At 36.2% G+C, this 26997-nt stretch overlaps 6 protein-coding genes across 9 annotated transcripts; 2 read left to right on the forward strand and 4 right to left on the reverse strand.

Moving 5' to 3' along the window:
* Nucleotides 1-2400: 2400 nt before the first annotated feature.
* On the reverse strand, nt 2401-8939 carry LOC129572343 (mothers against decapentaplegic homolog 4). Of its 3 annotated transcripts, none has more exons than XM_055452295.1 (9): nt 8461-8939; nt 8026-8383; nt 7911-7966; nt 5647-7837; nt 5244-5583; nt 4761-4880; nt 3828-4319; nt 3220-3744; nt 2401-3146 (listed from the first exon to the last, which is right to left on the reverse strand). In XM_055452295.1, the coding sequence occupies exons 4-9, from the start codon at nt 5890-5892 to the stop codon at nt 2935-2937; spliced, it is 1935 nt and encodes a 644-aa protein (XP_055308270.1). In that variant the 5' UTR covers nt 5893-7837; nt 7911-7966; nt 8026-8383; nt 8461-8939; the 3' UTR covers nt 2401-2934. The 3 variants fall into 3 exon arrangements, with proteins under 3 accessions (XP_055308270.1, XP_055308264.1, XP_055308275.1); XM_055452289.1 differs by having other exon boundaries at nt 3828-4322; XM_055452300.1 differs by lacking the exons at nt 4761-4880; nt 7911-7966; nt 8026-8383; nt 8461-8939 and having other exon boundaries at nt 5647-6843.
* A 74-nt stretch (nt 8940-9013) lies between these two features.
* On the forward strand, nt 9014-12232 carry LOC129572328 (protein unc-45 homolog B). Of its 2 annotated transcripts, none has more exons than XM_055452280.1 (2): nt 9014-9169; nt 9228-12232. In XM_055452280.1, exon 2 carries the CDS (start codon nt 9260-9262, stop codon nt 12044-12046), a length of 2787 nt encoding a protein of 928 aa, XP_055308255.1. In that variant the 5' UTR covers nt 9014-9169; nt 9228-9259; the 3' UTR covers nt 12047-12232. The 2 variants fall into 2 exon arrangements, with proteins under 2 accessions (XP_055308255.1, XP_055308246.1); XM_055452271.1 differs by having other exon boundaries at nt 9018-9169; nt 9249-12232.
* On the reverse strand, nt 12233-13966 carry LOC129572364 (V-type proton ATPase subunit S1). The gene is made up of 2 exons (XM_055452312.1): nt 13497-13966; nt 12233-13427 (listed from the first exon to the last, which is right to left on the reverse strand). The coding sequence occupies exons 1-2, from the start codon at nt 13802-13804 to the stop codon at nt 12539-12541; spliced, it is 1197 nt and encodes a 398-aa protein (XP_055308287.1). The 5' UTR covers nt 13805-13966; the 3' UTR covers nt 12233-12538.
* Nucleotides 13967-14069: 103 nt separating this feature from the next.
* LOC129572373 (probable 18S rRNA (guanine-N(7))-methyltransferase) lies at nt 14070-15424 on the forward strand. Its single transcript, XM_055452322.1, has 4 exons — nt 14070-14224; nt 14307-14344; nt 14410-14972; nt 15058-15424. The coding sequence occupies exons 1-4, from the start codon at nt 14189-14191 to the stop codon at nt 15252-15254; spliced, it is 834 nt and encodes a 277-aa protein (XP_055308297.1). The 5' UTR covers nt 14070-14188; the 3' UTR covers nt 15255-15424.
* Nucleotides 15235-17499, reverse strand: LOC129572382 (dnaJ homolog subfamily C member 4). The gene is made up of 3 exons (XM_055452330.1): nt 17242-17499; nt 15945-17146; nt 15235-15831 (listed from the first exon to the last, which is right to left on the reverse strand). Exons 2-3 carry the CDS (start codon nt 16306-16308, stop codon nt 15431-15433), a joined length of 765 nt encoding a protein of 254 aa, XP_055308305.1. The 5' UTR covers nt 16309-17146; nt 17242-17499; the 3' UTR covers nt 15235-15430.
* A 610-nt stretch (nt 17500-18109) lies between these two features.
* On the reverse strand, nt 18110-19730 carry LOC129572388 (dnaJ homolog subfamily C member 30, mitochondrial-like). Its single transcript, XM_055452340.1, has 2 exons — nt 18850-19730; nt 18110-18713 (listed from the first exon to the last, which is right to left on the reverse strand). Exons 1-2 carry the CDS (start codon nt 19172-19174, stop codon nt 18148-18150), a joined length of 891 nt encoding a protein of 296 aa, XP_055308315.1. The 5' UTR covers nt 19175-19730; the 3' UTR covers nt 18110-18147.
* Nucleotides 19731-26997: the final 7267 nt, after the last annotated feature.

Genomic DNA, 26997 nt, shown 5'->3' on the forward strand with positions numbered 1-26997 from the left:
GCATACACTTTTCAAAAATAATTTACCAAAATCAACAAAAATTGCTTTTTTCAAAACCTTTTCCACGTTCTGAGAAATCAAACGACACGCATACCAACAATGCCTTGAAAGGGGACCGAAAAATGGTTTGCTCGATTTGTTCACAATGAGAGATTTCTTTTTAAAGAAATAGACACAGATCTATTATGCAAAATTACTTTATTCAAAGGATTTTTATGACATTTTTTGTGTGAGTTGTTGTTGTTTTTTTTATCCATTACGTCTTATAATGGTTCGGTCGGGGTTTATTTTGCTTTAAACTTATTCTAGGTTTCAAATAGTTTGTTGTTTTTTGTGCCAAAACAATTCGTTTCAACGGCATTTGAAATGCGTCCGTTGGAATCGTGTTATGTTGAGATATTTTGAATAAGTTCTGTAAAAAAAAAATTGCACGTAGCACGTATAATGGTCAAACACTCGAAATTTTCCCTTAGAATTTACCCTTGAAGAAGGTACCTGAATGCGAAATTCAAGGTTTAAAGATCGGTTTTCATTCACTTAGCGTGAATGAAATCACTTTTTCTTGTGTCTCCACTCGCATATCTGAATGTAAGTTCGATCATTTTAAATGCTTTACGTACATCTTATACGGAAGTGAGAATCGACAGTCGAAAAATGATTCCAAAATGAAAACCGGTCTTTTTAAGAATTTCATTTACGTATTTTACTTTGTTGAATTCATTTGTTTAATTATAAAAGCGTGAATCTCTAAGAAAAACTGTTCGGATTTCAAGGTAAGTAGTAACTGTTTCTTTTGGCGGCTCTAAATATTCACTCGTTTAAACTTATGCCCAATTTCCAGAGCTAAATCAAACATAAAAAAAGAAGCGACAACAAAATCAAACGTTTTAACCAAATGGACAAATTTTCTGAGTTCTTTTCTTCTCATGCTCTATGTGGTTTAAGTGTTTTTCTTTTTCTTCAAATCAAATGATTAAACAATATCATAAATTAACCTATAATAAATTGATTGAAGTGTCACAGCCAAAAATCAATCAATCGAAACGTTTTTGTTTCTTCTCTTTTCTACTTTGAACAAAAAAAAACCAATTCAGAGTGAACAAACACTAATTGATTTGGTTTCACATTTGTCATTCTTGATTAATATAAACACTTTGACCGCATTCGAAACGCAGCGTTCGACGCCGAACAAAAAAGTAATAAAGTCAACATATACTTATAGAAACTAATTGCCGTGTAGTTAATTTCAATGTTGCTTTATAGCTGCCGTTTAGAAAATATTAACGCTTTTACAGCAAGAAAATAAAAAGTGCCCTCAAAGTGTGAACATTTCTTGAGCTTTATTTTCAGTTTGGCTTAAAGGCAATCGATGCAAAATAAAACTTATAATTGCAAATTAATTCAATTATTAAGCAATTAATCCGTATACAACTTTTGCACGCGCTGCATTTTTTCTAATTGCTATGATTTATCGCACCAGGTGAACGGTAGCTGTTAAGTTAATTGTCACAAGCAAAAAACAAAACAGAAGTCTCGAAGAAAACAGAGTTCGCGTTTACAAACACTTAATTTATGCGCCAAAACACCATGTAAGTAGAAAAAATGGAAAACAATATGCGCTTATCAAGCGAATAAAGTCTGGTAGCGTTATTAGAAATTCAGAATGAAGAGAAAAAAAACAGATGCTTGCTTTTGAACTGATAATGAAGTGAAGCCATGGGCGATGATTAATGTTTGTGTGTGAGAGTGTTTTGCATAATAAATATCAGTTACTATCATTCGTTTATTTATAAGCTAAGTGAGTAAGCGATTGTGTTGTAACAAAACGGAAACCATTAGGGAATCAGCAAATTCCAAAGGTTGATGCACTTGTTTTTTTCTTTTTCTCCGTTGTTTTTTTTTTGTAGCTGTAGGTTTTGTTGTTACTTTCATTTTCCTTATTAAACAGGTACAATGTTTGTCATTCAATTTTACTTTGTAACTTTCGTACATTATTTCATTTGTCGTCATGCTGCAATCGGATTCATCCAGAGTAGTTCGAATTCATGTTGTATTTTCAATTCAATTATAAATATACTTGTATCAAAGCTATTGCAGTGTAGAATCTGGTAGTGTTCAACTTTTATTTCCCGTTATTTTTTTTTTTTTTTTTTTTTTTTTGGTTAATACGCACTTGTCATTCATAACACATGTGTTTGAATTGTTCATTTGTTTTTCAATTTTGCAATTTGTCACAATTGTTGCGTTGTGGGAGTGGGTGTGTGTGTGTGTATTTGTGTTTGTGTTTGCCTAAAAAATATCGTATCCTTTAACAGCAACTAACCAACTAACATACTTAAAAACTCAATTGTTTTTAATAGTTATGCAATAATGTGTGTATAATATAGAAATTTTAAAACGTTTTGTATAAGTAATTTGCATTTAGGGCATTTTCATTTATTGGATTCATTACTTTTTGTTTGTCTTATCAATTAGTGTCAAAAATATGCTAATTTTTTTTTCTTTAAATGTTCTGTTTGTTTTCATTCAACACATTCATGCGATCTGTTTTAACCTATCGTCTGTGTTTCTGTTTTTCGGTTTTGTATTGATAAATTTTTGAGATTTTATTGCATTTTGTCACCGGTTTTTATGCGATTTATTTGATTTTTTTCAACACGATTTGTGTTCGGTCTAGATCATTTTGGTTTGATGATTGCTGAGTGGAATTAAGTCGGTTGTCGTAGGTGTGTATGTGTGTGTGTTTGAGTTTTTGTGGTTTTGTAAATATATGAAAGCATCTTTATAAACAATTTGAGTTCCATTTTCAATGTCAAAATAGAGTTTGTTTGTTTGTTTGTTTTTTGTGTTTCTTCTCTCTCGTTTGTACAAATTAAACCGAAATGGGATGAAGAAATGTTGTGGCGTTTGCTTCGGGCAGAACGCGCGTTTTCTTTATTCATTAGCTCGAGGGCCATCGATTGGCATTTGGTGCAGGACTTCGTCAAGTAGTTGCAGTGCACGATGTAAATGTACCTCAATCCAGCAAGGTGTGTCTTTGATTGATGATCGTGGATAATCGGGGCCCCATCCCTTAACAAAACTTAGTCGTAGAATGCATAAGCGCCTCAAATCATCAACGCCAATACCGGCTGCCGCCGTTATATCTGAAAAAAAGAGCAACATTTTGATTATAAAATTTGCGTGTCACTTGATTGTAATTGTATTGTCAAAACTTACTTCTCGGTGGGCCGCCCAATTGTGAACTCAAACCGGCAACGGCGGCCGCCTGAGCGGCTGCTGCTGCCTGTGCATTCGCTGCTAATGATTGCATTTGCCGATGGCATTGCCTCAAATCGAATACTTTGATGTAAGCCTGCGGATAAATTTTATGCACTGCATCGCCGGGACTACGTCCAGCCTCTCGGTCCAAATAATAGCTCTGTACAAATACTGAATGATCGCTTAAACAACGAATCCATACGTCACCCTCACCGCGCAAGTCCAATTGTACACCTTTGCCAATGTGCAAACGTGCCCGTTCACTTTGCTCTGTACGATGAACATTGCTTAATGCGCCCAAACAAAAGCGATTCCCGCCCGATGGATCGACATAGCCATCGATGATGACATTCGGTTTGCTTGATGGCACCTTGAACGTTTCGCCCACTTGAGTGTCAAGCTCAAAGTACGCAACCGAACACCAGTACTCAGGAGCCGGTTGACGAGACAACAAACGCTGTTGGTTACCTGAATCAGCTTGCCCTATTCCACAAAAAGGGAAAATAACGATTTAGCAAACATATTTTTTTATTATCAATGCGAAGAGTTCGGTCTCATGCACTTACAGTAGTTCGAATGAGCATTTCGTTGATCGGGTGGCATCATATTATGTGTATAGGTGAGTGTATGTTGGCCGGACCATGTGCCTTGGGCTCCATTATGCGGTGTGCCTTGTGGTGCGAAATTTGGTAACTGCCCATTTCCGGTTATGTTCGCCGCGTTTGCCGCCCCATTGTAACCATTTTGCTGGAGATGCGGCGAAATTGGCGACGACACAATCGAATTCGGTAGAGATCCTTCGTTGGCTGAGTTGATTGGTTGTGATGGTACTTGCGCTGATTGCTGATCACTGTAGTAAGTCGGTGACGATGTTGATTGCTGTGAGTTCGTTGATACGGATTGTACAGATAGCTGTGGATCGGTTGGCAACGATCCAATCATGCTAGGCCCATTGTTTGGTGGCTGACCACCAGCTGGCGGCGGCGCTGACGTCATTTGACTATGATTTGTTTGAATTTGCAGTGCTCCCGGTGGCATTACCATTGGATGAGGAACAGCTGCTGGAAGAGATCATACACGAAATTAAATCATTGCTTGTTAAATCAGCAGTATGTGACTCTGGTGGATGACATAGTATTGAGGTGAGGTATGAGCTACGATTAGTGAATGATAGTTTACGTATAACTGCGTAAATTGAAAAATCGATTTCATGAAAAAAGAAAAAAAAAACTTGTTTCAATTATTCGTTGACAAATTCACAATTGACTAGGTTCGATATTTTCACACAAAATCGATTTCCTTCTGAAAATATTTAATTGGTAGGTAATATTGTGTTAGGTATACATTTAATAGCGAAAAATTATATCAATACACTACCAATCTACTGGGTTTTGGTTAAAGCGGTTAATCTCTATGTTATGCGCTAATCAAACTAAAAGCATTCCGAATGCGAAATGAAGAAGTTGGAATTTTGTAAAAATAAAATAAATATAGCTTACGATGCACAAGAGCGGATGGACGTGCGTTTTGAGCCATCCATTGACTTCTCTGAGTCTCGGTTGGCTCTAATTTTGGTATGCGACCGCTCGCATAAAGACTTCCCAATTGACTTGGATCACCTGCATCGAATACAATTCATAAACACCAATTTTTTTTTCAAATGAAATAATAGATAAATGAAGAATACAAGAGCCATAAAATAAAGTGAAACATCGAAAATGGAAGCGTTTTAACAACAAAAAAGAGCAAGCTTAAGAGGAGCATAAACTGTTAGACCAAGTTCAAATCGATTAAATAAAAGTAATAGGCAAATTTGTACTTTGAAAGCCTCAAAATCAATTCGAAAACTAAAATGAAGATTTCAAGAATTTTAGAAATAATATCCATCCCCGAGCCCGAGAGAATGTGTGTGTGTGCTCGCTTATTTCTCGTACATTTTTCTTTCTCTTCTGCATAAAAAAAAACCCAATCACTATCATTACCTGGTGGATACCCATATCCTTGTGGAGGCATCGGTGGATGATGTTGAATTGTGCCCAGATCATTGGGATCCATATCGAGCGCTCCTGGCGGAACGACTGAACCGGCCGAATATTCATCTTTTACGATACGGCTCGGTCCTGATTGCAATGTCAATCCAGACAGGTCGATGCCCGGCGATACGACACGTTCATAGTGATACGGATTCACACAAACTGAATCACATTTTAAATCGAACGCAAACTGGCAGTATTTTACATGTTTCAGCTCGTTTTTATGCAAATCCGGCCAACGCCAGATGCGTGCATAAATCACATGTGGAAATCCTTTTCGGCCAGCCACCTGCAAACAGTCAAGAAATGGTTAGAATATTTTGATTGAATATGCATATGATGTGTTCAGTACCTGTAGGCGACCGTCAAGTGTTCGCTGTATGGTCACACATTTGCTGGGATGGGCTCCATTTGTTGTGATCGCCGTTATCAATGAGTCCAGTTCATCACGTTTTTCCTTTAATTTTTTCACTAATGACTCGATCGCACGCTTTGCAAAACTCTCACTTTCACCACCCTGTCGATGGCACATCAAAGAGTGCACTATCGACAGGCATGCATCAGCCGATGTTGGTGCACCGTTCGGCATTGGATTCATGTCATGAAGCAATTTTTAGAATTATTCAACAAAAATTAAAAAAAAAAAAAACGAATTGAACGAAACGAAACGAGATTTTTCTTGTCAACAGTGCTACTTGTATGTCAACAGAATTTTTTTCCACTCAATTATAATTGGTGTATATTTAACGCTAATCAATTGCTTTTAATTTTTTTTTTGCTTGGGTTCAATTAAATTTTTGAGAATTAACACATTAAATTGCTGATTTGTTGTTTTTTTTTTGTCTCTCTTGAAATCGTTGTTTTTTTTCTGTTTGGGGAATTCAATTGAAACCAGCCCAAGCCAAACAGTAGCTGCACTTGTTATTCAAGACTTGCCTCTCTTGCCAATGAAGCGGTTTTTCACCTCTCAAATAGAAATGTCAATCAAACAAAAGTAACACTGATTCATCGGCTTATAAACGAGTTCACTATTACGAATTTCGTTCGGTATATATATATATTTTCTGTTGTTTTTCGGTCACTTCTCATCCAATATTATGCGGCTATACAATTCTTTCTTATATTATATGTTTCGGTTTGATTTTTTTCTGCTTTGCTTCTGTCGTTTGTTCTTTATTTACCGCTGTAAGCGGTATATTGACAGCGAGAAATTCCTTTCGAATATCACCAAATTGTATATCTCTTTTTTTTGTCTAGCTGTCGATGAAATGTACGACGACACACAACTATTTCATTGTAACCAAAGCGAATTCTTTGTTCACATCAGAGATGAAGAAGAAAAAACAACAGTTTCTTATTTGGTGTTCAAGGATTTTTTGCTTTGCATTTCATTCTGTTCGAAATTATGAACTGCGTTGCAACTAAGAGTTACTCAAACAAATATGGCCGACTGATGGACACTAACTATAATTCTTCTTCTTTGTTTTCGTTTGTGAGCACTTTTCGCAATGTCTCAATATGTGTGTGCGGTACCGTGCTTCTTGAGAATGTGTCGACGGAATTTTGACGTCAAGTCATATGTGTGCGTGTGTGTATACCGACCGACACACGCAGTGCGATGTATATATGAGTCAGTGGATATGTGTATATATGTGTGTTTTGATGCAAGTTCTGGGTGTTTTACTTGCTCACAGTACTGAACACAATCGTTTATCAGCAGCATGAAGTTTGTGCGATAAAGGCAACCAGCGCCAAAAATTGAACACAAATCAAATGCATCGACGTTTTTTCTTTCAAACACAACATGATTCCATTTCATTATTTCTTTTTGTTGTTGTTGTTTTTAAACACTTTCTTGTTGGGTTATTTCGTTGAACTGTTTTTTTTCCTTCTCTACAACAGCAGCTTATCGAATGATGCTGAACACGCACTCAATTATACCATCGATTTTTGTTTATATTTCTTATGCCCAAACATCCTAATCATTCAGCGAATCATTTTTCATGAATCGGCGAGATTTCACCACCAATTTTTTTGAATCAATTCAAAGATGCTGATACAATGCAAAATTATTTTGAACAATGAAACCCATGTCGACCGGCTTTTATAACATTGTAAACATATTCAAAACTTTATTCGTATTTTGTGTAAATCTTGGATAATTTTTCGCTTAGAATCGATTAATTTCGCTTAGTAATAATATCTCAGACTTAGTCATTTACTATGGAATGTTAGATAGATTAACATTTTTTTTTTCGACAACATAATCTGTTGTACGATGTGACAAATTTTGACTGGCACAAAGAGTTAGATCAAAGTGATCGGGCATTCAATGCCATTCATTTCACTTAACAAAAATATATTTTATGATTTATGAACGATGAGACCAACTTAAAGTATTGATTCGGTTTAGATTTTGGCATTTGACTACTTCGATCAAACTTATAATAATTTCCCATTGTTGTTGGAAAATGGTGATGATTTTTTTTTCTCGGAGAACTTCTGTGAAGCATCTTCAAAGTGAGTAGCTGTATTCGCGGTTCCTATATAAATGAAGAAAATAACTCTCATCATTCTTGTTTTCATAGTATTTATAAATAGGCTATAGACAATTACCGCAACTTCCTGGCAAGTTTTTCTGTACCGACCGAAGCAGCAGCGACCGTTGTTTTCTAAAACGAAACATCAATGAATAATATGCTCTGCGGAATATGTTCAAAATGCGACTTACTTTGGCCTTTGGTTTGGTTGCCATCATCTTCCGGTGTCCGGATAATGTCGTCGCTTCGCAGTTGTAACACGAATGTTCGGTCTTCACTTTGAATTGCAATTCAAGTGCATCAATTTTGGACGTCAATCGCATATTTTTTGCTTTTTCCGAGCTCAGTTGCTGTTTGATCTTCTTTACTTCGTTTTGACTTTGGCGTAGCAAACGATTGAGATGCGCTTTTTCCTTGTTATCACGTTTCTCCAGCTCGGATTTGATGTCGTCCGGTGTTGAATAGTACAGATAGACCGGCTTAATGTCATTTTTTGGATTGAGAATGGTGCGACATTCAGGGCAAGTAAGATGACCATGCGGATTTAAACTATCAAATCGACAAAAAAAAAAGTTTTTGACAATAAGACGAAACCAAAAACGTTTGTCTATTTCTCATTTACTTACTCTTGCACCGATGCGAACCATTTGGAGAGACATTGACGGTGATACATGTGGCCACATGATGTAACAATTGTTTGTGCTTCATTGTCTGTAAAATTGCTGGCGCACATCACACAAGCGGAAAAACCGGTGTTCTTGTTGGAATTTTCCATTGTAAATTGTTTGCAATGCGATTTCGATCCGAGTAGTACCGTTTGCTTGGAATGAGCGCGAAATTCAGTGGTTGGCAAAAGTACTGACACTCGATACACATTGCTTTGCATTGTGTCTGTCTAGTTTGGTTTGGTTTGCTTTGCTTTTGATTCGAAACGGTATTTTTGTGCACTTGATGCTTTCGATATTGAAACATCGAATTCGACGTTGAACACCGTGTTCAACACACACACACAGTGATGGCAAGTTATTTTTGAATTGTGTGTGCCGTGTTGTCCGATGCGAGCACCATACTGTCTGTGTGTATTGAGTGAACGATGATGCATGCGATTTGAATGAGCTGTCAAAACATTCGGAAAACTTGTTTATTTTTAACTTTTCCACTGAACACATCCGAAAGATCGGCCCAGCTATTTTTAAAGCCAATCAACTCTATTGCTATCGTATGTTCTCGAAGGAAAAGCGCATCAGTGTGAAAAATCGTGTAACACATCGAATTTTCTCGATCATATTGTGAAAACATACCAATTCATATATAAAGCAGCCGGTGTCCGAACGTGTAAGTATTAATTGTTAAAGAAAATATTCGCTAGAGTGAGAAATCAATAAGAAAACAGTTTTTCATTTTTGAAACGTAGATAAAACCAAAATGACCACAGAGCAATTAAAGGATGAAGCAGTCGAATTTAAAGAGCAAGGTAACGCCGCATTCAAGGCGGGCGATTGGAACGGTGCGATTGAGGCGTACACAAATGCCATCAAGTATGGGGATCAGCACAAACAACTTGCCACATTCTACAAGAATCGAGCAGCCGCCTATTTGAAATTGGAGAAATTCGAGCAAGTCGTGCGAGATTGTAACAAATCATTGGAATTGGAACCAAACGAACCGAAGGCACTATTCCGTCGGGCACAGGCCAAAGAACAACTGGGTCATTTCGAAGAAGCCTATCGTGATGCAGTCAGTGTATGGAATGTGGACAAAAGTGATAAGTCAGTGAAAAGTTTCGTGGAGCATTTACACCCCATCGTTCAACGGCGTGCTGAAGAGAATGCCCAAACATCCAGCAAAGTGCAAAAGATGATGGAAATCGCATTCGATATGGAAAAACCGCAAGATACTCGTACATCAGCCATGAATAACATTTTGGTTTTGGCCCGTGAACATGTCGGTGCTGAATTGCTGTTCAAAGAGGGTGTCATCCAGAAAATTGTGAACCTTTTGAAATACGAGAAAAATAAGGAGATTTGCGTGAATGCAATCAGAACGATTGGTGAATTGTGCAACAGATCATTGCAACGCACACGTGAAGTCCTACAAATCATCGGTGTACCGTGGTTTTTGCAAATTTTGAACAGCAGAGAAACAGAACGAGTTAGTGCCGTACAGCACTGTATTCAGACGATATTGAATTCATTTTCGGGCATGGAAAACAAACCCGATTCCAAACCGAACAAGGAAATTTGCGAAGAGAACAAATCCGAAATCGATGCAATCCTATCGACTCTGGTATATTCCATTACTGAACCAACGATTAGCGGTTTGGCCAGAGATGCAATTATTGAAATTATTACACGAAACAGCCATTACGACGCATTGAATTGGGGTGAACGCATGGTTGAAATCAAAGGGTTACATCGATTGCTGATGGTGTGCAGTGAATTGGAAGAGTACAAATCGGAGAGCTCAATGGAAATAACGGCATCATCGAGAACCATAGCTGCCGTTTGTTTGTCTCGCATTTATGACACCATGTATTACGATAAACTACGGGAACGGTACAGAGATCAAGTGGATGAGTTTATCAAAGACAAGCTCTTGGACCCTGAAATGCAAGAAAAAGTGCGCGTCGTCGTGGTTCTTACATCAGTTTTGACCTGTGCACCAGATGTTGGCTCTACGATTATCAGTCGCGAGGGAATTTTGCAAATGATTCTAGCCATGGCTTCGTCCGATGATGTTATTCAGCAGAAAGTCGCTTGTGAATGCATCGTTGCGGCCTGTTTGAAACAAGACAAAGCCAAAGCCATCATGTCACAAGGTGTGGATATTCTGAAGAAATTGTACAATTCAAAAGACGATTCCATCAAAGTGAGAGCATTGGTTGGCTTGTGTAAGTTGGGCAGTTCAGGCGGTGTTGATGCATCTATTCGTCCATTCGCAGATGGTGCCACTTTGAAATTGGCTGAAGCATGTCGCCGATTCTTAATCAAACCGGGCAAAGACAAGGATATTCGAAAATGGGCTGCTGATGGATTGGCCTATTTGACTTTGGATGCTGAAGTTAAGGAAAAACTAATTGATGATACGGCAGCAATTAAAGCGCTCATCGAACTGGCCAAAACTGGTGATCAGGATGTGTTGTACGGTGTTGTGACAACATTTGTGAACCTTTGCAATGCATACGACAAACAAGAGATGGTTCCGGAAATGGTCGAATTGGCTAAATTCGCTAAACATCACATACCCGAAGAACATGAATTGGACGATGCTGATTTTGTAAACAAACGTATTTCCATGTTGACGGATGCAGGCATCACATCGGCACTGGTTGCACTTTCAAAAACCGAAAGTAACAACTCGAAAGAATTGATTGCGCGTGTGATGAACTCCATTTGCAATCTACAAGAATTACGTGGTAAAGTGGTTCAACAGGGTGGTGCCAAGGCACTATTGCCACTTTGCTTCAATGGCACGGAAAAAGGAAAACGGCAAGCAGCTCAAGCTCTCTCTCGCATCGGCATCACAATCAATCCAGAGGTGGCATTCCCCGGACAGAGACATCTTGAAGTGATTCGACCCCTATTGAATCAACTCAACCAGGACTACACCGCATTGGAAAACTTCGAAGCATTGATGGCTCTGTGCAATTTGGCACAAATGAATGAAACGGTACGCCAACGGATCATCAAAGAAGGAGGCTTGAATAAAATCGAAATGTACCTCATGGAAGACCATTTGATGTTGAGCAGAGCCGCCACACAAGTCATCTGCAATTTGGTCATGTCTGAAGATGTGATAAAACTCTTCGAAGGAAATAATGATCGTGTGAAATTTTTGTGTCTTTTGAGCGAAGAAGAAGATGAAGAGACAGCCATGGCTGCGGCGGGTGCATTGGCCATTCTCACTTCCTGCAGCAAGATTTGCTGTGAAAAAATGTTCGAACCAGCATCATGGCTTGAAATATTCCACACATTAATTGCCAATCCATCACCACAAGTGCAACATCGAGGTTTGGTTATCGTCTTGAATGTCATTCGTTCCAGCAACGAAATGGCCGAAAAACTACTGAGCACCGATGTCATCGACTTGCTTAACGGTTTGTCGCAATTGCCTGACGAAAGCCGGGCAAAAGCTCGAGAAATTGCCGCCGAGTGTCTTAAAGAAGCAGAAAAACTACAACTCGTCCAGAAATCCAATGGAAACGCCGAATAAATCGATTCAAAAATTTTAAGGTCATCAAATGTACCAGTCCATATCATCCAATCGATAGCTAATAAAATTTTCATACCTATTTTTAGATCTAATGTTCTTCCGAAATATATTGTATTTATCTTCTTCTTTTTTTTTAAATATTCTAGACAATCGTTGACGAACCAATAAATTACCAGAATTGAGCAATTTGTTTTTTTCGTGTCTTTATTTGATCTACAAAGTTTAGAAGAGAACAGTGAACTTTGGCAATTGTAACAGAATTTTTGTTTTGTTTTTTGTTTGTCTATTGTAACCCTAAACTGGTTCCTAAATTATTTATTTTGAGCGTTTGTCTCCAAAAAAAACAAATTGATATTTTGCTTACATTAAAATTTCAATCAACATCAATAAATGATTTGTGAACAATTTCATATGTAACATAAAGGCACGCTATTGACTTTTGGAGCAAACGTATTGGTGTTTTTTTGTTGTTTTTTTCATTTGATATTGTGTTTATTCACTTGCGGTGATTGTGATAGTCTTTCCTTTTGGATCATCAAAGCGATCCATGGTGCGAATGTCCATGATGTATGAAACGGCTGTCGCAACAATACCGAGCAACAAAAATGTGATGAACAAGCCAGACCAGATTGGAATACTTACAAAGCCAGTGCAATCATATGAATCGCCAAACTTTGTAAGTTTATCAGTGCCGTTAATGTTTGGTTGAACTTGGAATCCCTTGAAGTACACACCAGCAACATTTTCATCGTCCACGGTAAAGTAAACTGCCGACGAACAACTGAATGAAATGTTTTTTGGTGCACCAATTTGGGTCTGTACTTTACCATCTAATGGTTTGCCTGAAATGGTGGATGTCGCTGTATTTAGAGCCCAATAGTCGGCTGCTGGTTCATAGTCAAATGCCAATTTAAGCGGGAATTTGCTTTCGATCGTAAGAGTGATAGTGTTTTCTGCTTTGGTTGATGAGATAGGGCCAGTTAAAATTGATTCGTCAGCAGTCTTCTTATTCTTTTGCACGAAATCTTTGAAATAGACCAGGATATTGGCGTCGGAGTGGTTTGTTGGTGTTGTTGGTGTGTCAGCGGCACGTCGTTTGCGTGAATGTTGTTGCAAACGCGAGTTTTGCTCCGATGTGAGAACAAAGAGATAGTCTTTGTATTGTGGCAATTGGCTTACAGCATACAAAGCACGGTCAATGCGGCGCAACCAATGGAATTTTTGCTCAGATACGTGATATCCGGGCAATTTGACAATGATGATTCTCTTGTCACTGCTTGGCTCTTCTTCCAATTCGTTGATTGCCGACACTTCAGTGTGTGCCACATCTTGACCTTGGGTCACTTTGTTGTTCACAGCATTTTCAACGAATAGCATGTAACTGTGGAATGAATTATTATGGTTAAATAAACTACTCTGCAATGAAAATAAGATTTAAGTATTCACTTACTCTACTATATCGAGGTTACTGGCGAGGTTTCCGAAGGCTTTTTCGTGTTTTTCATTTTTGAAAGCGAGATCCTCTGGGCTTAAATCCGATGCAACGAATACCATGATTTTTTGGCCTGCATCAAGTGTCCGCAAACGTTGCTCGAAGTCCCGTTGTTTAACTTGAGTTGTGGCAGAAACAACGCCCGAGTCATACGACTTTGTATTTTCCTTATGTTTGAAGATAAGCACTGGTGAGTTATGTGAATCCAATGCAAATGCGTGACAAACCAGCGATAAAAATATCGCCACGACAAATTTGTTCAACATTTCGATTGGATTTTTAACTCAAACAAAAAATCAAATGGAATATATTTAGTTTGAACGAAATAAAAATGGGGAAGAAAAAAATGATGGAAAAAAGTCACGAGACTCGGAGAAATAGTCAAGTGATGTTGACAATAGATAGACTTGGAATGAATAGTTCATTTTGAAATATGCATTACGATAATATATGACGATCTACAGTTCGAAAATGAACGTAAGTGTTACCGTGTTTGCGGCTATTTTCGAACGACGAATGACATCGAGTGACAGTACGAAGACGAGCATAACCAAACACTTTTATCAAAGCAATATGCTCAAGGCGTAAAATAATATCACGTTGATTTTATTTTGTTTATTTTCATCGTATCAGTGGATAAATTGAGGAAAATGTCACGACCAGAACATTTAGCACCACCAGACATCGTAAGTTTGCATCATTTATTGACAAATTATCCCCACACCAGTCTCATTATGCTTATTGTTTATGTTTTTGTATATTTTCCAGTTCTACAATGATGATGAAGCTAAGAAATACTCCAACAAGTAAGTCAAATGAATGCCATGAAATATGAAAACGAAGAGTTTGACCAATTTCAATCTATTTTTAGCACTCGTATCATCAAAATTCAAGTGGAGATGTGTGAACGGGCCATCGAACTGCTGGCATTGCCAGAAGATGAACCATGTATGATATTGGACATTGGCTGCGGATCTGGACTGTCGGGCACTGCAATAGAAGAAGCTGGCCATCAATGGATTGGAATCGATATTTCGCCAGCCATGTTGAATGTTGCCGTAGATCGTGAAGTAGAAGGCGATTTAGTAATGGGTGATATGGGCCATGGCATGCCATTCAAAGCGGGTACATTCGATGGTGCCATTTCAATTTCAGCCTTACAATGGTTGTGCCATTCAAATCACAGTGCACACAATCCACGCAAGCGATTGTATAAATTTTTCAGCACATTACTCGCATGTTTGACACGACAAGCACGTTGCGTGTTCCAATTCTATCCCGAAAATAGCGCCGAAATCGAAATGATCACAACACAAGCGATGAAAGCGGGCTTCTATGGTGGTTTAGTCGTTGATTATCCAAATTCAACAAAGGCAAAGAAATATTTCTTGGTTCTCATGACCGGTGGCGTCGTTCAATTGCCAAAAGGATTGGGTAAGCAAAACTGAATCAAATTAATGAAGCGTATTTTATAGGCAATTTTTAATTTATTTGGGATTTTGTTTCGCTTCACACATAGGCGCTGAGGGACAAGAAGAAGAAACAAATCGCGTTGCATACACAAAACGGCGTGAAATGGCAAAACAGGCCCGAGAAAAACCACTGAAAGGTTCCAAAGAATGGATCATGAAGAAAAAGGAACGAAGACGTCAACAAGGCAAAGAAGTACGGGCAGACTCAAAATACACAGCTCGAAAACGAAGTGGACGTTTTTAAAATTTATTAAAATGCTAAATTCTAAGGAAAAATTTCTTTTTATATTATTTTCTTTTGAATTTCATTTTTTTCGATTTCTTTTTTGTTTCATTTACTAATAATCTTGTATACAAACAATTTACAATAATAAATTATATCATATATAGATATGCGAATATCTGAACAATAAATTGGTCTTATGAATTTTTCTCGCGACCCTTTTTCGACAACACCACATCATGTTGTCGATTGTGCTCGTATTGGTAGTAGATATTCATGCAGATCACTAAAGTACAAATTACTATAAGATATCCATATTGCTCGCCTCTTGTTGTCATTTGACGTTCATCTTCTTCTCGATTTTTCACCATTCTTTTGATGTACTGTTGGTGTTGAAATGATTGAGTAATTTTATTGGACGCCCAATTGTCAAAATCACGAGCCGTCATTCGGTCAGACATTTCGGGTGGCTGAGATTTCACCATGTGTTGTTTATAAAATTTGGTTTGTGCATCGTCTTCAATTTCTTCATGAATTATCTCCGTTTCCACGCCTGGACTTTCAGTTGTGGGTGAAGCTCGGCCATATGATCCAATGCCTGTCACAAAAAAAACAAAACACTTGCTCAACTTCACAATCAATCAGACAGTTCAAAGTGGTCACAAACTTTTGTCATACAATGACAAAGAATCGTTGTAATAATCATTGTACCTTTATCATACATCCGTCTGGTGCGAAAATTCCCCAGCACCTCATACGCTTCGGAGACTATTCGGAATCGTTTCGAAGCTACTTCATTTCCCTTGTTTTTGTCCGGATGCAAAACCATTGATAAATTGTAATAGGCACTCTTAATTTCTGATTGAGTGGCAGTTTTTTGGATTCCCAAGTCATCGTAAAAGTTTCTGGATTTCGCCAATTGGCTTGTCCTTGAAAATGTTCGCAACGGTGGATGCATTCTCACATCTGTGAGGTCGCACACATGACACGCAGTTGAAGTGCTACCGAAAATAGCACAAACACCTTGTTTCACATAGTTGTTTGAACATTTTCGTAAATTTGCCATAATTCTCATCACTATTAGCCAAATCACAGATTTCTACTACCAACAATTGAACACTAAATCGAACTCATGAAAAGCGTTTGGTTAAAATTATGTAATTTGAAACATTATTGCCTAGTGCCTTCGCTGCTAATAACAATATCGAAAAACCAACAGGAATGAAATAATGAAACCTTCAAAATATTTGACATTTCATGTGCCTGATATAATGTCAACACACATGCATACAATATACACACATTCACACAACATGTGCTCTATATTCGAATTTTTCTACATGAAAACATTACAAACGAGATGAATTGAATTAAAATTTCTCAGCTTGGTTTTATTATTATTTTTCACTCTTGTGGGAATTTAAATGATTTCGATACAACTTTTTCTACAAATGAATGGTTGCAGCGAAAATGTAAAATGAAAAGGGATAGCTATATAGTTCACTATAGTTTACTATACAGTTTACTATATAGCTATCCCTTTTCCGCTCATTCATCATCGACATTTTTCCGCGCAACTTTTCTGTATTACATTTTCGCTCCAAACCATTCAAATTATTTGTCATCGGGTTTGTTTTTCTGTGTTCTGTCGACATCGTATCCACCGGCTTCACCACCGGGTTGTAAATTCAGATAAGCGACATAAATGCCGAGCAAGCCAAATGTAACTAAGAACGTAAACGAATAAATATTCTCGAATCGTCGGTCAGCAATATAGAAATGATTCGTTAGCCATGTACGAGTCTGTCGATATGCACGTACTATCATCCATGGATGATGCTCATAGTTTTGATAGTAATGTCTAATCCCAATGGAATTGTGACTGCTTGCACTTGATATATTCGTTAGCCTATCTGAAAATTTAGATAAAAATTGCAATGTTAATATATTTTATGACTCCTGATATTTGAATAAGAAGCCAATTAATTGGCCTAGACTATTGTCTTACTTATTTTGAATTGGGCTGTGTTATTTAAATGAATCTCAGGCTGCAAAATGGTGCCAAATCGGGCTGCGCTCATTATTTGATGTACGCTTCCACTAAATTTTCTCGCTCCATTCAAGTTTAAACAATGTAATTGCCGTATTAACAACATTTTTTCATGAAAAATTCAAATGATGACACTCAGTTAAAATTGATTTGAAGCAAATGCTCTCTGCTACCAAAATATACAAATGACTGCTCGTCCAGCAAGATACACTTTTTATTGCGATTATTTATCCTTTTTCTCCACTTGAATACGATATTGTTTCATGCGTTGTTGAATTGGTGAATCAAATTCTTCAAAATAAGCAAGCTCTGGACTGTCATGGAATCGTCTGCGACGAAAAGATGTCCGAAATCTCGTTGAAGCGCCCCTTAAAGTTGCTCTGGGGAAATTTTCTGTGAGAAAAATGAATAAAATTAGTTTACTTTCAATTCAAAACCATCAGATAAAAGTGAACAACGCAATAAAACCTTTATCATAAGCGGATTTCAATGTTGAATTTCCCAACACTTCGTATGCTTCAGTGATGTTACGAAACTGAACGGATGCTTTTGGACAGTTGTTATTTTTATCCGGATGATAAATCCTCGACAAGCGATAATATGCACTCTTTATTTCTGTTTGTGTTGCTGCTGCAGTTAGTCGTAAACGTGCATATAAACTGCCAAAATTCATGCTAAACTATGAACATGTCTAATCAACATCGTAATAAGAACTCAATTTGTACAAAACTCTGAGAATGTAAAGTGTCAAGTTTGCTGTCATTCATTCTTATGTCATAGCTCAGCCTAACCTCAAAAATGAAATAAATACAAGAAGAGATTATATTTTTTGTACGAGAATTTTTATTTACACGAAAACAAAAATCATTTTTCTTTTTCCGTTTCAGTCGTTGCGTTTTTTACCGTTCGCTTTGCGTATGGATCCTGATACGGTTGATTATTTCTATCCAAATATTGCTGCAATATGAATAAAGCAATAGATATGGCAACTATAAAAGTCATTGTTAATTGTACTAGGTTTATAATTTGTTTTTTCATTTCTTTCTCTCGCATTTCCATCATCTGATAATCAATATCGGATTGTTCTTTACGCTCTGCGTAAGGTCTTGGTGGTCGAATGCTATGTAATCCCTTTGACATTCGTTCCATTTGCTGGCGATATTGTTCAGCATACATTTTCTTTCGCTCGTCTCGAATTTTTGTTTCAAAGTCATCGTAGAAATGGGCACGATACCAGGCATCGAAATCGAACATATTTTCGCGTCGGAATGTGAATTCTTCGTCTTCACTTGGCTTTTTTGACTTTCGCCGCATATTTTCACGAAAAATTCGAATCTTTTCGGCCAGCTCATCATCTTTTTGGCTAAACGCTGAGCTCGGCTGAGCTTTGTTTGGTCTCACTCGCCTCGACATTCTTCCGTAAGGTGTTTCTGTACATCAAAAAGAATAAATTTTCATGAGTTTTTCATTAAATTGATTCAATTTCAAGACATTTCGGCATCTAAATTGTTTTGCTTTTAAAAGAAAGTTTTGACGTAATGTTTTCAGAACGAAATCGCACTTTACCTCTATCGAACTGAGCCCGTGTTGTTGCATTGCCAAGAATTTCATACGCTTCGGTAATGCTTCGGAATTTTGCCGTAGAAATGGCACAGCCTTCATTTTTATCAGGATGATGTTCCTTTGATAATCTGTAGTAGGCTTTTTTGATTTCCACCTGTGATACACCACCAGTTAGTCCCAATCGAGCATACAAATCTCCCAACTTCGAATATTTTCCACTAGAAAAATTTCGTATTGACCCAATAATAAGCAACGTACGTCGTTTCACATGTTTGCGATGTGTTGATATAGATTGCCGTAATTGTGATTTATTCCAATAACCAAACATTTGAAGCAATTAGTGGGTCACTATAAAAAATTGTTCATGACTTTTGAGCTATATCGGTATTTGTATCAAATATACAATTTGAAATTGCTTTTAACTCAAAAACACCTTTGATTCAAACTAAAAAAATCGACCTAGCTATTTGAGCTGTACACAAACGATGGGACTAACGTCTTATGCAACCAAAACAGCTGATTGATTTGACGTTCTGTTTCTGACTATTTACATTCAAATGTCATCAGTGACAATTTACGAACAGTTTTCAAAACTAAAGTTAGATGAACTGAAAATAAGTTTCTGTACAAAAAAAACATCACAGATATTCATTTTTGGCCAAATCATTCAGAAATAAATTGAATGATGACTTTATTTGATTATTTCAAATTTTGATCAAATTCATAGAAACAAATCGGCTCTCAAAACAATCGTATTTAAATACATTAATAAAATATTTGCCTAAAATCATCTCTCTATTTTGGTTGATCCTATAAAATCCATACATTGTTTAAATTCGGTGAATGCCACTGAAAAAATATTCATACTTATTCAGTGCGTGAGACGCATGGTCACTCATTTAGTGAGTGAGACTCATGCGGATGAGACGAAACAAAGCGAAAGAGAAGCGGGCAACTCCATACGAACGAACGATATAGCGCGCATACATTTCGTCACTCCGTCGTTAGAATACGGACACAAATACGTAGTACCCATTGACTCTATGTTCTAGTTGCGCGCTTCCCGTTCGCTTTGCTTCATCTCATCCGCATGCGTCTCACGCACTGAATAAGTATGAATATTTTTTCAGTGGCACTCACCGAATATTACAATGTATGATAAAATCCTTAGTAGACTGACAAAAATACTGCGTAAAAATATTACCTTTTTGTCGTGTCGAAAATAAAAACACTATTGTTGTATTTACATGAATAGATAAATTCGAGTCACCGTGGCCTATTCTTCGATGGAAATGATGATTATTTTTGTGATATTTCTTGTTCACAAATGAAGTACAAAGCAACTGATTATTTGTATGACGGAAATGATAGTTACTTTGCAAATATTAAAACACAAAAAAATGATGAAATCGATCAACCTCAACCAAACAGCAAGAAAACGAATTTAGAAGAAACATTATTGTATCAAAAATATTTAAACAAAATTTGTCATTATAATTGTATTAGTAATAGCACAAAATTGCACATAGAGTCCCGTTTTTTTAAAATTACTGAATGGCCATAATTCATTATAAAGTTGTTGTTTAATTGTACATATGTAGACTTTAATGATTCCCTGCAAATTGTAAACTTTTTCATTGGTAACGGTGGAAATTTTTTCATTTATAATTCTTTCATGAAGTATTATAACCGTGAAATGTATGATTTTGAATTTGAGTATCACATAGAAGAGAAATTTCAATATGTAAATCGATATTATAGGAGAAAAAGTAGTCATGTATAAAAAAATTATTACTATTACGATATAGTTGAAAAATGTATAATTTATTTCAATGGCGATAGAAGAATTCAGGGAATTCGTGTAGAAAAAGAGCGTTCAGATACCCAAAAATGAAGAGAACTTTTAGGTTCTTGGGCAGCTTGATATTTTTTGTATTTGTAAGTCAAATGAATTTATTTTTCAATGCAGTTGTGAACATAAAAATGGTTTTTCTCGCTTAATGCTAATGACCAAACTTATTTTGAACAAATTGGCATATTTATATATATTTCGTTATTTATTTTCGAATAAAATATGGGAATTCGCCCGAGTTAATGTCACGTACGGTGACTGAAAATAAAATGTTTCAAAGTTGGAATAAAACAAGTGGGAACAGATATAAAGGAAGAATCAACACTATGTGTTTTACGTTTATTGTTCTCTTTACAAACTGAACCAATCTACAATGAACTATCTTGATATTTATATAGTAAATTTTTATAAAGGTTTTGTTCTTAAATTAAATTATTTTCAATTAACTTTTTCTATTAAATTTGACCACAAATTTTGTTTTAATAATTAACTATTGGTGTGACTTTGATTTTGCAATATACATTTGTTATTTCAATCAATATCGTTATTGATATTGATAATTAACTGTTTACGAATATAATAATATATTCGTCACAATCAGAATTGAAATATAATTTTTCTCTGCTCTATTCAATTAATGCTTTTGATTGAATTGAGCAATGATATTGAAGTTGTTCTGAGATTCTAAAATAAAATTTAACAAAATACCAAAATTTATTCAATGAATAATAACGTTCGTTAACTCCCGCTTTCTGCTTTAACAAAGCATACACATTTCAATGGAGTCAAATAATTTTAATTGATTTTTTTTTTAATTTTGATATAAATTTTTTTATGGGATTATATACGATTTTTTCGAAAATTCCAAAAATTCGGTAATAAGTCCACATTTCAATTAGGTCATACATCCATACCCAAAAATGGATTTATAACCGTATTTTATGACCATTCAGCTATGGACTTACAGTCGTTTTAATTTATGGACTTATGCCTAATGGACTTATGACATACACCCGCCATTTCCTGTACAGAGTAATTATTTTATTCAGTCAAGGAGTCAATTCCAGATCATTTTCCTAGTGTAAAAATCGTATTCACAACAAATAGAGTAAAAAACATAACCGATTTAGATGAACAATTGGGTATAATAACAGAAATTCACAACAGAGCTCATAGAAACCCAATAAATAACTACCTCGAAGCACAGGAAAAATATTTTTGGCCTCAAATTAAATTAGATTTCATAAAAAGAACAACGAGTTGTGAAATCTGCAAATTGGAAAAGTATGAAAGAAGACTGGTTAAACAACCGATTGGTTCTACACCGATCCCAAAAACCGTTGGAGAATCCATCTCAATGGACATATTTCATTTAGATAATAAAATTATAGATAACCTGTTTAGACCGATTTTCAAAATTCTTCACCGTTTTCCTTATTGAAAATAAAATAAACTTTCATACAAAACTCGAGGTAATTCTGACACAAAATTACCCCGATTATAAAACGATTATAACTGATAACGGGTCGATTTTCGTAAGCAACTAACACAAACAACAACGCCTGTACAACATTCAACTAGCAACGGTCCAGTAGAACGGGCACATAACACTTTAATAGAATTGACACGTTGTTAAACAAAGAAAAATTATTAAAGTATCACAATGAAAATCGCGAAAAACGAAATTTTAAAATTGGAGAAGTCATTTTCGTTAAAAGTAATAGACGTCGCAAAGACGCAAGTGCATATTCGAAACACATAGTTAAAGCGGATCGATGAGATACGATTTTAACTACGAGGAATAAACAACTATATACCGCCTTCTGTTGATATGTTGATCTAACCAAAAGTCAATACCCTGGTTTTAGATATTTTTGTCAAAAGCTCAACTTTAAACAAACTCAAATCCCACATTATTCGAATATAACTTTTATTATTGTGCTCCATGAATTGAAAGGGCGGCAGTTTACGACTGTGTCATAAAACTTGTTGCTTTCCCAAAACCGATGGGAACTATTAACTAGTTACCCACTGTTCTTGATCCATGGTTTTATTGAAAAACCTGTTCTAAGGTTAGCTAAACTTTATTCAAGCAAGTCAGCGTAACGATCGAAGAGGAGAAGACAACACCATGGCTATAGTCAAATTACCCAAATACGCTTCGGATATAAATCCAAGCTACACCGTCTGGGAAATTGCTGAGCCGATTGTTTTTACTCCCTATCATTGGATAGATGTCAACGAAGACATCTCAAGCATTAGACTGGGAAAAGGTTTTTACGAAATTGAATATACGCTAACTAATTTGCAACCGGGAGCCGGGTTGGGGCTTTTTGATTCACAAAAAATCAAAAAAATAGTCATATATTATAGTATTACTGGATCAACCGGTCCAATCAAATATAGGACCGGACACGCATATTTTGAAATCACGGAACCCAGGTTACTTGCACTTACGAACTATTACGGAGAATTCAGACCGAGCTATATGCTAGCATCAGCGACCGTAATTGTAAAGAAAGTCAAGCGAACACCAAATTAAAAATCATGTCGAACTCAAATGGAAATGGAAGAGCAGCGTACGAAAAACTAAGGGGCAGAGAAAATTGTGATACATGGAAGGTGTCAGCGAAATCGTATTTAGTCATTAAGGACCTTTGGGAAATCATTGAAAAAGAGATAACAGCCGACGATAGTCCACAACATAATGCTCGGGCTATTAGTGAGATCACACTTTTAACTGAGCCAACGCTGTACAATTATATTAAAAATACAAAAGACGCGTATGTAGTTTGGAACAGTCTACATAAGGCATTTGACGACAGTGGAGTGCTAAGGAAAGTAACGATTCTTAACCAACTGGTCTCTATACGTCTTATTCAGTATAAGAGTATAGAAAAATACATCAATGCCATCCTTCTGTATTGGAACAAAACGAAAATAGCTGGTTTCAATATAGAAGAAGACGTGATTGCTTCATTAATGCTAGGTGGTTTGCCAGAAGAATATCGCGTCATGATATTGGGAATAGAAAATTCGAAACAAGATTTAACCGTGGATTACGTCAAAACCGTACTGTTACAAGGCATTCCAGATCCATTCAAGAAGGAAGAAGAAGACAACAAAGCAATGCCAGCCAAAGTGACGATAATGGGCAACAAAAAGTACCGAAAAGGTTATAAAGGTAAAAGAAGATGTTTTAAGTGTGGAGATACACTTCATTTAATGCTAAATTGCCCAAACAAAACCTTGAAATGTTTCGAGTGTGGTGGCACTCGACATTTGGCCCGAAAATGTCCAGTTAAGAAACGCCAAAGTTGTCCGCTAAATAAAAATAAAGAAAAAGCAAAAGAGATGAAAGACGATTGGTACATAGATACGGCTCACACATGCAATCAAAAAGAATACTTCGAAAAGTTAGAAGAATTACCGATGAATAAAGAAGTAATGATTGCAAATAACCATAAAGTACCAGTAGAAGGGATTGGTAATGTTCGTATAAATATTGGTAATAAAACGATATTGCTTACAAAAGTTAACTTTGTACCGGAAATGTACACCAATTTAATCTCAGTTCGCAGAATCACTAAAGCAGGCCACAATGTGAACTTTAGCCAGAGAAGGTGCCAAATAATCAGCAAAGAAGGGCAAATGGTGATGGAAGCGCGATTAAACGAGGGTATATACAAGCTGAATGCAAAACCCGAACTCGCCTTTGAGAAAATATCACTAAGCAAGAACAGCGAAGAAAGTGAAATGGTGCAGTGGCATAGAAAGTTGAGTCACCCAGGTTACGCTGCTATGAAAAATATAAAAGAGATCGGCGATATATGTACACCAACAGAAAAATTTAAGGTTTGCATCATGGGCAAACAAACAAGAAATTCGTATAAAAGCAGCGGTACAAATGCAAGTGAAGTTTTAGGGCTGATTCATATGGACGTACAAGTACATGGTTCAATGCCAATGGAATCAATGGGGGCCATCGTTATTTCATAAGTTTTGTACATGATCACTCAAAAAAAGTATTTTTATACGTCATGATGTTGAAGAGTGCACCTCATGAGGTGTATAGTAAAATTATCGAATTTAAAAACTTAGTTGAAAAACAGCTTGACAAGAAAATCAATGCTATGAGAAGCGATAACGGAGGTGAGTTCGTAAATAAACAAGTCGAAGAGCTATTTAAGACAAATGGCATTATTCATCAAAAAACCATTCCCTACACCCCGCAACAAAATGGTGTTGTTGAATGGTATTTTCTTCATTGATCAATTGGTTGGATGAAAATAGTAAACCAAAACGTCGAATGGTAATTGATTTCCAAAAATTGAACACACAAACAATAACTGATAAATATCCTATCCCTGATATAAATATGATGATTCAAAACCTCGGTAAAGCTAAAGTATTTTCAACGATTGATTTGGAATCTGGTTTCCATCAAATATTGATTAAAGAAAGTGATAGAGAAAAACCTGCATTTTCGATTAATCATGCAGAATATCATTTCAAACGAATGCCGTTTGGATTGAAAAATGCACCAAGCATTTTTCAAAGATGCGTAAATGACATTTTGCATGAATATATCGGAAAGTTCGCATATGTGTACATCGAAGATGTACTAATTTTCTCTGATTCTGAAAAGGAACATATTGGTGAACGGTATAATCGAACAATTATGGAAAAAGTTCGATGCATGCTTTTGGATGCAAAAGTCGATGAGAAATTTTGTGGCGAAGCAGGCAACACCGCCAAGGGCAAGAATAAGAAGTCGCCGAGCCTTTTCACTCCCGCATAGTTATTACGAGCCTAATTATTATGTGTTTAATATTTCGTACAGCGGTCTTCTACACAACTTTGTACCGTTCTTTAGTATAACCAATGGCCATCCTCAAACCAGGTGATCTTCTCAGTTTTATGGAGATAGGTTCTCCACGTTTTTTTCTCATTCATCAGCTTCCGATCGTGTATGATCTTACTAAATAATCGCAGTCACCGTTGCCACATACAACGGCGAAGTGAGTGTCGGAGGCTCATCTCATTGCGATATAGTTTTGCAGAAAATACATGGGGATGCTCCACTTCACGCTCGATTCCAATTTAAGGATTTCCATCTAATCACCATCTATGTATACTGCTGTTTATTATGGAAACAATAAATAATGTTTTGTGATTAACATTTGAGAATGTACGATAAAATGAAAAAAATATAACATACGATTATTATTTGTTCACAGGTATTATATAGTTATTGGCATTGATTGGTCATTTTCTTCACCGAAGAAAATATCTTGTTGGTGATTTTATTTCATTCAATTATACAATACTGCTTTGAGTCGATCTTGAAGAAATATTGTATGTTCCTGTTTTTACGCTAGACTGCAAATTAAGAAAGAAACATCGTTGTAGTCATTCAATTTCTAGCCCAGAATAATAATAATAACAATTCTATTTTCTTCATACTACATCACAATGTATGGATGGATTAGACAGATAGCATACAGGGTACAACAAAGTTCAGGTCACCAAAAATCAAAAAATCAGCTGAACTTCTGTATTAAATTCAATGCTACCACAATAACCAATACTCAACATAATACATCATAATATATGGAAATGAAAATTTTGGTATAATTGGTAATAAAGTTTTAATCTAAATTTGTAGTTAGTCACAGATAATAATTAGACATAAAAACAGAATCTGTTTTGGAATTAAAAAATCCAAAGTTTTGGACCCCGTGGAGAAAAAAACAAAGTAGTACCTTTTACATTTACAATGTACATTTACAATGCACGTTTCATGTAACGGTGAAAATGCAATGAAAAAATTCGATGAATTCAAACTAACGTTCGTTTTTCGTCATTTGCGTTGACGGAATTACGTTCGATCACTATTTCAATTCTGCATACATTTGTTCCAAGGAGGAGATTTACTGTTTATGTTGATTTGCCCAGAGAGCGGTTCAGCCTGCTAATGAAGAAGATTCACGGTAATATTATGCGACACATCACGAACAAAACAAAACTTTTCATATTTAAATTCCAACAATTAAATGATAATTTTGCTTAAATATTTCGCTAAACTTGCAACGATTTGGATTTTGCTTACATAGCATCTTTCACTTTTGCTTCTTTCTTTTAAATAATTCGACGACTGGGCAACTATCAAAGCTCACAATGTTCAAAATGTTCACAAATTATTCTACGTATTTTTAACACTTTCTCATTTTTAATTACTTTGATTTTTGTGTTCTATTTATTCGTTCAAACTATTCAATTTGGAAGAAAATCAGCAG

Source organism: Sitodiplosis mosellana, unplaced genomic scaffold (assembly GCF_009176505.1).
Source record: "Sitodiplosis mosellana isolate CC-2019 unplaced genomic scaffold, AAFC_SMos_1.0 Smas_scaffold_1, whole genome shotgun sequence".
NCBI classification, from domain to species: domain Eukaryota; kingdom Metazoa; phylum Arthropoda; class Insecta; order Diptera; family Cecidomyiidae; genus Sitodiplosis; species Sitodiplosis mosellana.

Bases quoted from the DNA above. Each gene is read 5' to 3' on its own strand.
- LOC129572343 (XM_055452289.1), bottom strand. From the start codon at position 5,892: ATGAATCCAATGCCGAACGGTGCACCAACATCGGCTGATGCATGCCTG. The intron at 4,881-5,243 runs GTAATGATAGTG...TATTCGATGCAG, and splicing joins AGGATATGGGTATCCACCAG to GTGATCCAAGTCAATTGGGA. The intron at 4,323-4,760 runs GTAAGCTATATT...GATCTCTTCCAG, and splicing joins TCCATCCGCTCTTGTGCATC to CAGCTGTTCCTCATCCAATG.
- LOC129572328 (XM_055452280.1), top strand. From the start codon at position 9,260: ATGACCACAGAGCAATTAAAGGATGAAGCAGTCGAATTTAAAGAGCAA.
- LOC129572364 (XM_055452312.1), bottom strand. From the start codon at position 13,804: ATGTTGAACAAATTTGTCGTGGCGATATTTTTATCGCTGGTTTGTCAC. The intron at 13,428-13,496 runs GTAAGTGAATAC...TTCATTCCACAG, and splicing joins AGTAACCTCGATATAGTAGA to TTACATGCTATTCGTTGAAA.
- LOC129572373 (XM_055452322.1), top strand. From the start codon at position 14,189: ATGTCACGACCAGAACATTTAGCACCACCAGACATC. The intron at 14,225-14,306 runs GTAAGTTTGCAT...TATATTTTCCAG, and splicing joins ATTTAGCACCACCAGACATC to TTCTACAATGATGATGAAGC. The intron at 14,345-14,409 runs GTAAGTCAAATG...ATCTATTTTTAG, and splicing joins GCTAAGAAATACTCCAACAA to CACTCGTATCATCAAAATTC.
- LOC129572382 (XM_055452330.1), bottom strand. From the start codon at position 16,308: ATGAGAATTATGGCAAATTTACGAAAATGTTCAAACAACTATGTGAAA. The intron at 15,832-15,944 runs GTACAATGATTA...TTTTTGTGACAG, and splicing joins CAGACGGATGTATGATAAAG to GCATTGGATCATATGGCCGA.
- LOC129572388 (XM_055452340.1), bottom strand. From the start codon at position 19,174: ATGTTTGGTTATTGGAATAAATCACAATTACGGCAATCTATATCAACA. The intron at 18,714-18,849 runs GTAAAGTGCGAT...TTTGATGTACAG, and splicing joins ACGGGCTCAGTTCGATAGAG to AAACACCTTACGGAAGAATG.